This window comes from Cynara cardunculus (assembly GCF_001531365.2).
Source record: "Cynara cardunculus var. scolymus isolate 2C chromosome LG 2, CcrdV1, whole genome shotgun sequence".
Classification (NCBI taxonomy): Eukaryota; Viridiplantae; Streptophyta; class Magnoliopsida; order Asterales; family Asteraceae; genus Cynara; species Cynara cardunculus.
The window spans coordinates 41,625,265-41,640,396 of NC_037529.1; the positions used below are offsets into that span (position 1 = coordinate 41,625,265).

Genomic DNA, 15,132 nt, shown 5'->3' on the forward strand with positions numbered 1-15,132 from the left:
GGCCCTAGCCCAAAAGGAGCCGGCCCTAGTCTCTACCTTAGTTTCCTTGATTAGGAGATAATCCTAATTATGTTTGTCTATATATATTAATCTCATTGTACTTGTAAACATTGTAGCACCTAAATAAAGAAAAMCCTAGTTGCCCCCGTGGACTAGCACGATCAATCTGATCGTGTGAACCACGTAAATTCTTGTGTTCTTCTCTTGTGCGTAGGGTTGTACGTATTGCGTGTGTAACGTTTGTCCTAATACTGCAGCTAACTGTCTTATTGTTCTTCTATAGAACTTACCTTTCAGGTTGATGAGACTCTCTAATTATGTCACAGTCTCTCTAAGCTTGTTGCCATTATATCCATGAGACTTTTATTATATGACTAACATCCTCATCAGTTTCTCCATCTCCACTGATCCCTAAATGGATATCATTCCTAACTGCATCTATCAAAACATGCTTTCTAGATCATCCTCTTCTCTATCAACAGTGGTAAAGTTGTACCTCATATACTCTGTTTTAGTCTGTCTTGATGTAAAACCTTAGATCGTATATCATCTGTCCATACCTCTAGCTTTGTATCAACATCTTGCACAATGATCTTTAAAAACATCACCATAGGCAAAGGTATATTACTAACTTATTTTAAATGCTAAACTAATAGGTACAAGGGTCATGAAAGGGAGTCAACCTAAAGTTTCACTAACGAGTTCTAGGCTAAGGGTGAGATTTTATTAATTTGCTCTCGGTGATGATCAATTGTGGTAACATCATTTCGATCTGCTCTCCAGAGCTTCAGGCTCTAATTTAAATGGGATCTAATAATTGTAAATGCTTAATATAAGATTTTATCTTGTATGTTGGGAAGAAGGATCTTCTTCTTAGTCAAAATTCATTGCGCTCATGAATGCCTAATTCATGAAGTTTTGCTTGGTTCTTTTAAGGTGAATGTGTGTGTTTCACAAGGATTTTGCAGTGTTAAAGATTGGTTTATGTAACACCTTAGTTTTTTTATTTAAATGTTTAAGCCTTAAATACAAGAGTTTGTAAGTAAATTAAGTACTCTTAAAAGAGTCTAACAGCTGTAGCATTTATTAAACTGTCATATTTATAAGGCAAGTAGCTTACAAAGCTACTTATACACAAACAACATGAGCCACAAAAATCTTTATGACAAAGCAAACCTGCTCTTTATGACAAAGCAAGCTAGTTATGAGTTGTCAAGGCTAGAAGCATCTGTTGGCAAAATTCATAATCACAAGCAAGAGCTAGAAGCATGACAAATAAAAGCTAGAAGCATGAGGTGTCAAGATTCCTTTATATTAAGTATGAGGTGTCAAGATTCCTTTATATTAAGTATGAGGTGTCAAGATTCTTTTATCCTCTAAAATGAGGTGTTGAACTATCATAAGAGTACAATTTTGGGAGCAAGAAGAACAAGTAACTAATGCAATGAATTTACCTATAAATAGTGATTGAAGTTTACTATTAGTTCCATACCAAAAATAAGAAATCTCTCTTTATACCTAAACAAGCTTGAAGATAGGAATTAAGGGAAAAGCTAGGTATAATCAAGGTGAGTAGGTTATGATACATGCTATGTATAAATGTTTTATGCATGAAAGAGTATTACCATATCTTCTTGTAAAAGTTATATTATGATTATGTGGCAAAATACACTTTTTATATCATGATGTACATGTGGTATATGAAAGTTTTTATACATGTTAAGTATAACCATTTAAATATCCAATGTACGGGATATAGAAATAGGGTACATCCTGCAAACGGACCTTATTGGGCAGCCCTTATTGAGCAGCCCTTATGTGGACCTGAGGTTATAGAATCTCTGAGAAGTTGGTTTACTTAACATGTAACCCTGAGATCTCAAAGAAATGTTTTTATACATGAAAGTTTATAAGAATTGTTTTTAACTATTTGGAAAGAATGTTTTATCATGAAACCATAAGTACCCACTATGCTTTTAGCTTACATATTCATGTATGTATCTTAGTAATCAAAGAGTAGGAACAAGCTGAAGTGTTGCCATTCTAAGATGTTAGAATATTATAATTTATAAGTTGTAAATTTCCGCTGTTGTAATAACTCTATTATAATGAAATAAAAGTTTAAGATATGAAGTTTCTTTCATTCACTTGTACTAAGGCAAAGGACGATACCCCCGGGAACGGGATGTTACAAATGGTTTCAGAGCATTAGTTTAAGTGAACTAAGATTGTGTTAGATTAGGTAACTTAGACTTAAATCGAAAAGGATAACATTGGGTATTGAAGCATTATATTTAAAATAACTAACATATATCTAAACTTCATCAAATTATTTCGCTAATTTCTTAACCTGGTCGATATAACCATATGGGATAAGGAACCGGTGGAGTTGTTGAATTCAAAAAAAAGGAAGTCGCAAATTATAATTGCACTGAACAGATCCTACCTTTCGTGATACCGGCCTAGCTATTTCATATTGGTAGTCAGATGGATTAGTAAGAAGTGTTGATCTTATTAAAATATAAGAGTTGTGGTGTAAGAGAAATAGATTACAAACTCGCATAACCTTAAAATCTTAAGACTTAAGAATTTACTACTTGATGGAGTACTTCACTAAGAGTTTATTCTCCGATGAAATACTTTAGTAAGATTTCCTTTATTATGTTGGAAAATGGTGATCAAATATCAACTAGTTAAGTAGTATGTGGGATGACAATTAAATGATCATGCTGATCAAGATTAGCTAATTTAGCGTATTATTCTCAATTGTACTCAGTATCGTCCATATCATAGTAGCCATGTTTTGATATATAATATCAGACTATGTTAATAGTTAATATTATTGAAAAGTAAATAATTCACGTCAGACTTATTATTAAAGGTATTATACAACTATGATACAAGGTTACGATGCAAAAAGATGTTTGGGACATATATGTTGTCATTTTTATTATCAAGGAAGTCTAGAAGAAATGGTAGAACAACATTCAACACTAAGCATGTCAGGAATGAGGCCATACAACCAAGTGTTTATGTAGGCCAAAGCTAACGTGAATCCAAGGTTAAACATCGAGGTAGAAGCTAAGATAGAGGAGTAGTAAACAATAAGAAAATTGTTCTGCCAGTTTTTGAAATTTTGTAAACTAGTAAAGGATTGTGTTATGGATAAGGATTTCAAATCATAACCAAAGGATGTAATATGTGAGGAAGATAGCAATTAGCCATCTAAAGAAATAGGCCAAGAGATCAGAGTTGAGTTATCCTTTATGCAATAAGTGTAACAGAAGGCACTTGTGGGTATGACAAGTAGGTAGCATAAGGTTCGACACATGTGTTACGACATGACACTCAATAAAACAATATAAGAAGATGCACTTGCTATGAGTGTTGTATGATGGGCATATAAGATCAAGTTGTCCCAAGCTTGAGTAGAATTCAACAATAGTCTAGATGTCGACATAAGGAAGTTCATTTGAAAAAAAAACAAAAAAAAGGAGGAACCGAAGGCAAAGGACAAGGCATATGTCATGATAGCAGACGAGGCCTAAGGAATCACCGACATGTGTTTCTTGGCAATAATTATTGTACCCTAGTTTTATTCGATTCAAGTACATCTAGAAGCTTTGTTTCAACTACTTGAATACAAGAGCTAAACAACTAGAACATAAGTAAGGTACTAATAACCATTGATGGTGGTCAGTCAAAGGTTAATGAGATTCTTGAGGATTGTTCTATCAATCTAAAGGGTAAGAATTACCTAGTTAAGTTGATGTGCTTAGGAAAAAGGTGATAAAATATCGGAATGGTTTCATTGACAAAGAATGACGCAGAAGCGGGTGTTTGAAAAAGATACGATTAAGATACAAACCTTGAATGGAGAATTAGTACATGTGTATAATGTTAGATGGATAGGTGAAATAGGAACTATCTCACGTAAGATCAAAGTAAGACATGAAGGGACCAACATGAAGAGATATACTTCTTATAGTAGCAATTATACGTGTTAGGCTATTGAACTATTGTTAGAATACTTCCGCAAATATAAAGTTTATGATGTTATTTTGTCAAACTAAGTTGAAATGTAAGTATGACATAGCAAGTTATAAGATATTTTGAGTTTGCATATATCTAAATGGTAAGGAATGGAAGATAGTTGGTGACTTATTTGATGTTATGGAAACGAGGTTGAAGAAATCTCGGTTGATGATAAACTTTTGTAGAAGAACCCATAGCTATCACTGAGCATAAAATTAAGAAACTTCGAAACAAAAAGGTATCATTGGTATTAGTTCATTGGGACTATTCTCATGGATTAGAGGCAGCATCGGAAGCCGAGTCAGAAATGAGGAATAAGTACCCACATCCTTTTGAGTAAAATTTCGAGGATGAAATTCTTATAAGAAAGGGAGAATTGTTACACCCTAGTTTTTTATTTTATTTTATTTAAATGTTTAAGCCTTAAATACATGTAAGTAAATTAAGTACTCTTAAAAGAGTCTAACAGCTGTAGCATTTATTAAACTATCATATTTATAAGGCAAGTAGCTTACAAAGCTACTTATAAACAAACAAGAAGAGCCACAAAAATCTTATGACAAAGCAAGGCTACTCTTTATGACAAAGCAAGCTAGTTATGAGTTGTCAAGGCTAGAAGCATGTGTTGGCAAAATTCATGATGACAAGCAAGAGCTAGAAGCATGACAAATAAAAGCTAGAAGCATGAGGTATTAAGATTCTTTTATATTAAGCATGAGGTGTCAAGATTCTCTTATCATAAAAAATGAGGTGTTAAACTATCATGAGAGTACAATTATGGGAGCAAGAAGAATAAGTAGCTAATGCAATGAATTTACTTATAAATAGTGATTGAAGTGTTACAATCAGTTCCATACCAAAAAATAAGAAATCTTTCTCTTTATACGAAGATAGGAATTAAGGGAAAAACTAGGCATAATCAAGGTGAGTAGGTTATGAGATTTACCGGGATACATACATGCTATATATATCAATGTTTTATGCATGAAAGAGTATTGCCATATCTTCGTGTAAATGTTATATTATGATTATGTGGCAAAGTACACCTTTTATGTCATGGTGCACATGTGGTATATGAAAGTTTTTATACATGTTAAGTATAACCATTTAAATATCCAACGTATGGGATATAGAAAGAAGGTACGTCTTGCAAACGGACCTTAATGGGCAACCCTTATGTGGACCCGAGTTAAAGAACCTGTGAGAAGTTGGTTTACTTAACATGTAACCATGAGATCTCAAAAAAAATGTTTTTATACATGATAGTTTATAGGAATTATTTGAACTATTTGGAAAGAATGTTTTACCATGAAACCATAACTACCCACTAAGCTTTTAGCTTATGTATTCATGTATGTATCTCAGGAATCAAGGAGTAGGAACAAGCAGAGGTGTTGCTATTCTATGATGTTAGAATATTATAATTTATAAATTTCCGCATTTCCGCTGCTGTAATAACTCTATTATAATGAAATAAAGGTTTAAGATATGAAGTTTCTTTCATTCACTTGTACTAAGGGCAAAGGACGATTCCCCCAGGAACGGGATGTTACGGTTTCTATATGCTATTGGTTCAGAATATGTACTGGCTTCTGTTTGTTGGCCTTCCCACTGATTCCCTATGTATTTGTGGTTCATCTTATTTGGTATGGTGTGAAATGCAAATTATAAGTTATGACATTTTCTTGTTCAATTTTGCGAAACCAGAATACGACTCTAATGACAACCCACAAGAACAAACTATGAAGCCTATGGTAGATGGTGGAACTGAAGGTTTCAAGGGTCATGCAAGAGTTATTTTACCTGGGATGACACCATGCTTTGAGTGCACCATTTGGCTTTTTCCTCCACAGGTTAAGTTTCCTTTATGTACGCTAGCAGAAACTCCAAGAACCGCAGCTCATTGCATTGAATACGCTCACCTAATTAAATGGGATGAGGTATTGTAGAAACTCAAAAGACCTTTTTCCTCTTACTTTTGTTCTTTGTCTAATGTGCTTTGTTCTATAATTGTTATTGAACATACCATTGCAGGTGCATAGTGGAAAATCTTTTGATCCTGATAACCCTGAACATATGCAGTGGGTATATTTAGAGGTAATGAGTGCTAGAATTGTTCTGCTACTTTCTTTACTTTGGCCTTTTAAGTTATGATCTCTTTGTCTCCTCTCCTGTTTGACTTTGATCGGCAGGCTGCCAAGAGAGCAGAACTGTTTGGCATTCCAGGAGTCACATATTCTTTGACACAGGTAAACTGATCTCTAAAATATTAAACTTATCCTCTGCCTTCTCTGCTTTGATTATGGTTCATTGAACTTCCAACATACTTATTCGTGGTTTAGTGGCACCTTCTTATGGTAGATCAGAATTATATGCAACTGTCAAGTAACATATTAGCTTTTTCAATCATTTTCATTCATCATGGCATTACAGTGATGTCATTATGCATATGTGCTATATTCTTCAGAAATTGTTCCTTGATCATTTCTTGATCTGGATGGTTCAATCCAAATTATCTGTAAGGCATCATTTTGATGATACGGGGTTGTGAATGTCTAGTGGATCAATCTTTTTATTTGTTAATGATGGTTTCAGGTCAGTTGGCTCTTTTCACCTTGTTTCAACTCCATGATTTATTTTTTTTGGTTGAATACAGGGTGTGGTGAAGAATATTATACCTGCTATAGCTTCTACAAATGCGATAATATCAGCTGCATGCGCTCTTGAAACTTTGAAGATTGCATCAGGATGCAGCAAAACGTTATCAAATTATTTAACGTAGGTCCTATCTCTTTGTTAATTGTATTATTGTGAAGCTCAAAATAAACTTTTTCCATACAGTTAGTATTTCTTATGATGGTTGATTTATGCTTGTCAAAGAATTCTATGCATGAGCCGAAAATCCCTATAAGCTTCTATTGCAATATTAATAATTTCATATCCTCTAAAGTCTTCAGCTTAGGTTGATGGAACAAGAACTCTGTTGTATTGCTAATGAGTTTCTATATTGCTAGTAGCATATTTTTAATTGCTCTGCATATGCTCAATTAATCATATTGCAAGCTGAATTTGTTTGTAGCACTGTGCTTTAGTCACACTTTCTGTACAGTAAATCAAGTAGAGCACAACATCCTAGTTTGAAAGAATAGCTATTTAGCTATGCACTCCTGGAAATACTGAAAACACCCAAAAAGAGGGGAGTTGGGAGAGAGTAAGGAGAATGAGACTTCAATATGTTTCTTCCTTTATTCAGTCAAAATGCTTCCTAATTTTGTATTGTGATATTTTGTAGGTATAATGGTGTTGAGGGCCTCCATACTAAAGTCACAGAGTTTGTAAAGGACAAAGACTGTCTTGTTTGTGGTCCTGGCATATTAATTGAGCTGGACACTTCGGTCACCTTGAAAATGGTAAATTTATTATCTGTCTATTTTGGTTGCCGTTTTTTTGGGACATTAGAGAGTAAGTAATGGAAACTTGTTTGATATATACAACAGTATTTAGCAAAAGGCAGAGATCTGCATTGTGAGAAAATGATATGGCCTACTGTTTGTTCTTTCCTTAACAGTTAATAGTGATGACAAAAGGAGGGGAGGGATGGGGCAAACTATTGGTCATGGCCTTCATGGTGCCTCCCATTTTCAGTTGATCAGTTAGCTCATTCTCTGTAATGAAAAAATCAAAAATAAAGTAAACAGCTGAAACATAATTTGGATGGCTAGTGGTCTCTCTTGTTTCTTGAGGGTTTCCTTTTGTGCTAGTGGGAAAGGGGGGATATGTTTGTGAATTTGGCAGTTCTTATTCTTAGGTAGGAGATAAGTTCTGTTGTTCGGTAACCTTATTAGTTCAAAATGTGTTGTTATCAGAGAGATGCATCAAACAAATACAGTTGTAAGGAGTTTGTGAGAAAGTATCCTAGGATATGCGTGTTATATTTCATTAACCCCTGCTGGCTAGAGGAGGATTAGCTGATTTTTGTTCCTTGATGAATTTCCCTACTATTTATCATATACTTATGGTACTTGGAGGAAATAATGGAACAGCTCTTGATCCTTTGGATATGAGATTCCATTTGTGCTAAAAATAAGACGAATTGAGGTGTTGAAAATATGTGTAGCTTTTGTAATTGAGGTTAGTTTCTAGCATGGAGGTATCAAGGGTAAGGGCAGTGGTATCCATGGGGACGAAAATGTACAGGTTTGTGTGAGAATAATGAGGGTGTATGTGTGACACTCTCACCCCTGACACCCGTAACCTTAATTGTTACACAATATGGGACAGTCTTGACTAATACCCAAAATATGCGACTTGCAGAAGCATAAATAAACATCACTGCATTAAATTTATAATATTTATTACAAATCCTTAACGAACTGCAATTTGTAACCAATACATAAGAAGACAAAGGAACGTATGAGAATAGGAGTTAAGGTATGAAGCATAAGAAGGGATCTGGACCCTTGATCACTTTTTATCTCACCCCCACCCCATCAATTGCGCTTCTCACGAGAACTGATCCGTGCATCTCGGTTCCTCTTATTACTGTTGATCTTCCATTAGGATTGATCCAAGGGTGGAGATCCCTTCTTACTCTTCTCACCATAACTTCCGTTCTCACAGGAACCCAACCACCCTATATAAGAAATCTTAAGCTTTCTACAGCCCTTACTATTCTAGATTTCTCTTTTTAGTTGATTGGTTGTCTTTTAGCCTCAAGACATGTACCGATATACATACAATAGGCTTATCTAACTTTTTACACTAATACTTAATTGTCCGATGCTTAACACGCCCATCTTCATTATATTTATACCAATGCTTGATATGATTAGCCTACTTTGCTGGACATATGAATGTATTCACTCATGAAGTGGAGTTTGCCTTGTTTTAAAAATGCGCGCATAATGCACTCCGATGAGTGATGCGCTCTGATGCGCTGGAGGTAACACATCAGAGGGGCTGATGCGAAGCGATTCCATGATGCTCTTTGATGCGGTCGCATCACCTATGCATCACACGATGCGTGCATCAGCGCATCCTGTATGTTTCATGTTTGGGCTCCTTTTTCATTCTTTAGAGGTTTTTTTATTTGGGCTTTTTGTAGATTAAAATAGAACATAATAATGACCTAATAAAATAGAAACCCCTCTCAAGTGAAATTCAATCGTGCCTTGCAACATCGATATAAAAGAGGGAAGTAGTGATCCTATCATTCTAGAAGACATAGATGAAAGTAATGAGTGGGTGATGGGGAGGATGGACAATGATGATGAAGATGATGATTTGGTGTTTATTGATGATGATCTTACGTGGGATGACATAGGTAGAGCTTCCGGGGCGTATGAGATTCCTTATTTCACTAGAGCATCAAGAGGGAGAGTAAATGATGATGGGTCGGGTCTATCAAGAACTAGAAGTGCTAGAGGAAAAGGACATGCTCTTCAGGATGAAGCTGATGAAGTTGAGGTGGAAGCAGATTTTGGAGGGTTTGATAATGATGAGGGAGATGAACCCGTGTTGATGATGCTGATCTTGGGGAGTATTAGTTGGTCACTTGGTCATTTAGTTTGGGATTGGGGACTATTAGACATTTACTTGTGTTCTTCATGGTAGTAGTTTGTGTGTTCTGTTATTCTGATTCACCAACTTTTTAAGATTCTAATGCCACTTTTGAACTACTTTATGTTATAAATGAAGTATTTTGATAGGCAAGTATTTTTAAGGTAGAAATTGATATGTAGAATTAATTTATAAATATTTTTTGAATACCGGGCGCATCACGCGCATCATGCATCACGCATCGGCTTCCGGGACCCTTACCGCCTTGGACCGCATCGCACTTTTTAAAACCAAGGAGTTCGCTACATAAAAGAGCTAAACCCTCAATATAAGGACAAAGTTCCAGACATACGATTGCACTAAATAAAAAGTATGAGGAGTAGGAGAGAAGCTAAACTCTTGCAAAAGAGAATCTAGCCATAATTATTTGATAACATTCACAGAAGGATGTCCCACTGCATGCTTGATACCTGCATCATGTAAGTTTGCGATTGATTGTTATAAATCCTTACTTTCAATTCCTGTGCACTCATTCATTTACTTAATAACGTTCCGAGAAGGATGTATTGGGAGTGAATATTCTGGATGCTGGTATCGTGCAAGTTAGTAATTCATCTTTGTAATGCATCCATCCTTTATAATCTTCTGCACTCATATCCAATGTCATAAGCTCGTTTATCAAGGAACTGAGTCCTGACAAACCCTGCTTTATATCTTTTTGTCCATTTAGTTCTTCTTGATAATTAGGTATTAGTAGGATGGGTATAACTTATGTCAATATTGAAACTTCCCTTTTCAGACTCTTTGTTTTTGTTTCTTTTCCATTTATATTAGGAGAGTACGGATGGAAAAGTTGAATTTGGAAGTGGGAGAATGTTATGTAATGCCATTTTCCTTGGGAAGTCATCCCCTGTTGATGAACCCATAGAAGCCAGGTTTTGAAATAGGATTACTGATGCTATAAGTAATGTTATTTATTGAAGTACCATGATATAACTAGCCTAAATGGTCTAATAATCCTCAATTGTTTGTACTTATTCTTCTACATATGAATAAAAACACAAAAACAAGTGTTAATGGCATGATGTCCACTTGTCCTTGAGTTCTATAATGCATTTGATTCAGATCTCCATGTATTTTGCTCAGCAATCTGCGTTTGAAACATTAAATTGCTCTATAATTTATCTTTTTTTAACATTTCTTAAGGCCTTGTATGCATCTTGAAGCCAATGTAATCTCTTTTAAGTTATATTAGATTTCTTTATTTTATGCGATTCACACTTGTATTCTTAGCGGGTAGGCAAATTTGGATGAAAAGCGACACTGGGCTTCAGAATTGGCTACAATGACCTAAAAGTTATTAGCTGGCAGCCCAGTAGATTTGATATTTGAAATTCTTTTTCCACTTGCTCTTATACCATTTAGAGACATCGTAGGAAACTATATTTGAGAACCGTAAATATTTTAAGAATCTCAGAACCGATGATTTTCATGAATATTCATTATGAATATCCATTGGTTCTTAAATGAATGCACCTTGGAGGCTACTGGTGTTTGTTTTCATAGTGCCTTCATCAAATTTAGTTATCTGTTTTTTAACCTATAACCGTATTGTCACAGTTCATTGATCTAGTTGAAGATCACCCGAAACTACTTGTGTCCGGAGCAAGTGTGACACACCGAGGGAAAAATCTATACATGCAGGCGCCTCCAGTACTAGAAGAGATGACTAGATCAAACCTCAGCCTACCATTATTCGAGTTGATGGACAAATTTCCAAAAGGTGTCGTGCATGTGACTGGAACGGCTGGCAAGGGTGACAACAGGCAATCTTGCTTGAGAAAACTGCGTGTTGCGTTTAAGGGCGTTGATGGAATCACGGATACGGACATGGCTGGTGGAGCATAGGGTTTCTGTACTTTGGTATCCAATTTTTGGGTGGTTGAAATGGTTCGTTGACCATTGGAAATAGAATGTTAATCCCCTGGTTAGATGTTATTTATTAGCCAAGATTCCTGAAACATATAACACCTCACAAATCCACATCTTTTGTATTTGTGTACCCTTGTAATATCGACTTTGGGCACCATCCATTATTTGGGGTCACTTACATTATATTCCAATTGTGCATTTTGCCATTTTCTGCCAAAAAGAAACATGTATTGAGGCCATTGTGTCGAAGGATGGTTTTGGGCAGTCTCATATCTCAAGAACGGTAAAACTTTCGCCTGGATTGTTTGTCTCGTTATTAGTTTAACCTCCAGGATCTTATAGGATTAGTTAAGGTACATACAAGCTGATCCGGATACCTATAATTATTAAAAAAATGAGAATAAGTGATTTTTCTGAGTGAAGATGCCCATTATATCGTTTTTGGTGTCATGAGTAGTGCACAATGCTTTAGGAACCCTATATCAGTTCATATTGTTGTCCGAATTTGTACAAATATTGTCATCTGTTCTGCAAATGAACAAATTTTTATAGAACTGCAATCTGATTCTTTTTTTTGAAATGTACTTCTATAATCTCATGCAGGGTTTCATTTAAAAATAGCCTTATAAAAAGCACAGGAGAAATAAAAAATTGATTTGATTAGGTTATTTTCTTTAGAAAATTTCTCATAAAAAGAAAACCTCAAGGGAATCAATGACACATTAAGGTCCATCAAGCCTAAAAACGTTTTATTTAATTTTATTATCTGAATAAAATTATATGTAAATTCATTTACAAATAAAGGTATGTAATTTTCATAATTACATTTTTGACATATACTTTAATTATGTTTAGGATGCAAGTTGAGTTCTAGTTACAATATACTCTACTCGAACTCGATAACCATTTCTCATGTTCGAACTTGACTCGAAAACTCACGAGTAGTTAAAAACTAATCTCGACTCGAACTCGATTGCAATTCTTTAAACTCGAACTAGAGCTCGAACTCGTTTAAAGCTCGAACTCTACTCGAATCATGCTCGAAATCGAACACGAATCAAGCTCACCCATCAGAATTTATGAAATTATAGGGTTTTCTCTTATAAATTATAAAACTTAAAATGTGTTCTCTTAAATTTTAAAAAACTAAAGTGATCTATCTCAAAATTCATCATCAAATAGACAAAGTTACAAACTTCATTCACCTTCCTCTCTTTTTATAACACATTTTCATCGTTATTTTACCATCTCTCTTCCAATGTGAGACAACTTCACCAACACTTTTCTAGTTTTTTTTGCCTTTCTAATTATGATTTAAAAAAAAATTATTGATTGGTTTTTATAGTTAAAAAAACACAATATTATTCAAATATCTAAAAATATAAGACATTTTATTACATTATATTATACACATTATAATATAAAACTGATTATATTTTTAAAACTAATTATAGATAAAAAATCTAGTATCTCACGAGATTTTTGATTCGAGTATTGGGTAACTCGACTCGACTCGTTAATATATCGAGTTGAGTTCAAGTTTGAGCCGGGCCTATTCGAGTCGAGTGTTGACCAAGTCGATCTCGAGTAGCTCACGAGTTGTCTCGTGTCGTTTACACCCCTAATTATGCTACTAGAATAAAAATAAATTATAAAACATGATATTGTTCGGGTTTCTAGTTATCCAAAAAAATCATATTGAAACATACACATTTTCTTATGCGACCATATAGGTCTATGTACTCTTTAGCAATATTACCGTGTGACAAGGGTCATGGACATATAAAAAACTTACATTTTCTCACTTGCATATGAAACACAATGACACAGACGGTGGTACGTGTCTAACAACACCTCACCGCCCTCAAAGCTAACGTGAAATGTGTTTTCTTAAACAATTCATTGATTTCGTCAATTATATAGAAAAATTCACTCATTATTCTTTTGCATACACGATATTTTATTTTAAACTTAAGGCATAGATCTAACTCATTTTTTGGTTCAAAAATTACGTTTCTCAGTTCTAGCATATTTGAGTGCTATTAGTTCTATTGATTCACCGTGCATGGCCATGCAGTAATATCAAACTATGTTATCGAGGGGCCCGGAAATATCTATCTCAACTAGAGAATATCAAATCCCATATCGCATATTGTTGATCCTCTCTCTCTTTGATGATAATCTCTTTTACCTTTTACAAAGTATTATGTTTCTGTCTTTCAGTTCCATCAATCATCACTTAGTCTGTTCAGTGATTGCTGAGACATGTATTGTAAGTTTATCAGCAACAACGATACTTCAAGAAGACAAAACTCACACCAAAGAACCTTCAGCGAAAGTCGAAGACTGAAGCTGAAGATTAGAGACTAGCGCGTTCGTGATCTGAAGCGGCATTCAGTAATTACAACCTAGTCAACATATGTGTGAAGACTACCCAAGCCTCATCGAATGCTGAAGAGACCTTCAGGGTTATTTCAGCATTCAACGATCAAAAGAAGCTTGTTGTTCAAGATTGCTTTTGTCTTGTCCTTCTACACACAAAGGACAAACCCATACCCTTTCTGGAGTATAGTACGGTACAGAGCCAATTAGATGACTCTATTACCCACCAACTCCATGAAAGAATGTCTGCTCATGAATAGACTTTTGTATTATTCACTGTAGCAAAGGACAAACTTTTCTTTAAAAGCTTGACGCATGTTCAAACTCTACTGCATTGCATTAAATGTGAATTTAATGCAATGAGTATAAATAGATGAGTGTTCTCTCCATGCAAACAACGTGCATACACACAAGAGATCACACACACATCTAAGAACACTTACGCTTATCTTCAAAGCAAGTTAGAATCCATTTTAAGTATTCTAAAAAGTTTTTACCCAGGAAGAACTCATTTCCTTCTTAGTCTTAACAACAAATCTTTTCTCTTTGCTAAGATCATTTGTGTATAACTTAGATTATTTTAGTTAGGTTATCTTTACTTAATCTTATTCCGTATACAATCTTGTAAAATCTGTATTGATCCTTCTTTATCAATATACATTTTAAATTTGAAAAGTTTCATGTGTTTGTATTCATCCCCCCTTCTATAAACTGTTTCTATAAAACTCTTGTAGACTCTTACGGGACAAACAAGTGGTATCAGAGCAGTGTTTTCTTTTCTTGTTGTTTAGTTGTTTTTCTACATTTTATTATCTCTTTCTCTCTAGATAATTGACTGCTTTCAAATGGCTTTACAAAACACAAACACACACTTACATGATAATTGCTCTGTTTCCAAACCTCCCCGATTTATCCGAGACAACTTTAGTCTTTGGAAGAATCGGATGTCCCTCTTTCTGGAAAGTGTGGATCCTGAAATTCCACACTATATAGAAAAAGGACCATATGTTTCATATGCTATTTCTCCGGTAGCTCTTGAAACAGCGACGACTGCCGCGATTCCTGAACGACAGATTCTTAAGCTCCCTCATCAATGGAGTGATGAAAACAAGAAGAAGATAGATATAGACACTCGTGCGAGGTCTATAATAGCTATGTCTCTTCCTGACGAGGTTTAATCACTCTGTGATGAAGCTTAGAACCTCGAAATCCATGTGGGACACT

At 34.9% G+C, this 15,132-nt stretch overlaps 1 protein-coding gene across 2 annotated transcripts in view; it reads left to right on the forward strand.

The window, feature by feature from the left end:
• LOC112505715 (NEDD8-activating enzyme E1 catalytic subunit) overlaps window positions 1-11,731 on the forward strand; it is a 32,697-nt gene extending 20,966 nt beyond the window's left edge. For both annotated transcript variants that reach the window (XM_025109660.1, XM_025109661.1), the window contains exons 4-9: window positions 5,743-5,975; window positions 6,070-6,132; window positions 6,228-6,284; window positions 6,692-6,813; window positions 7,328-7,445; window positions 11,215-11,731. In XM_025109660.1, the coding sequence (XP_024965428.1) occupies window positions 5,743-5,975; window positions 6,070-6,132; window positions 6,228-6,284; window positions 6,692-6,813; window positions 7,328-7,445; window positions 11,215-11,502 (881 nt within the window). In that variant the 3' untranslated portion in view covers window positions 11,503-11,731. The remainder of the gene's footprint in view (window positions 1-5,742; window positions 5,976-6,069; window positions 6,133-6,227; window positions 6,285-6,691; window positions 6,814-7,327; window positions 7,446-11,214) is intronic.
• Window positions 11,732-15,132: the final 3,401 nt, after the last annotated feature.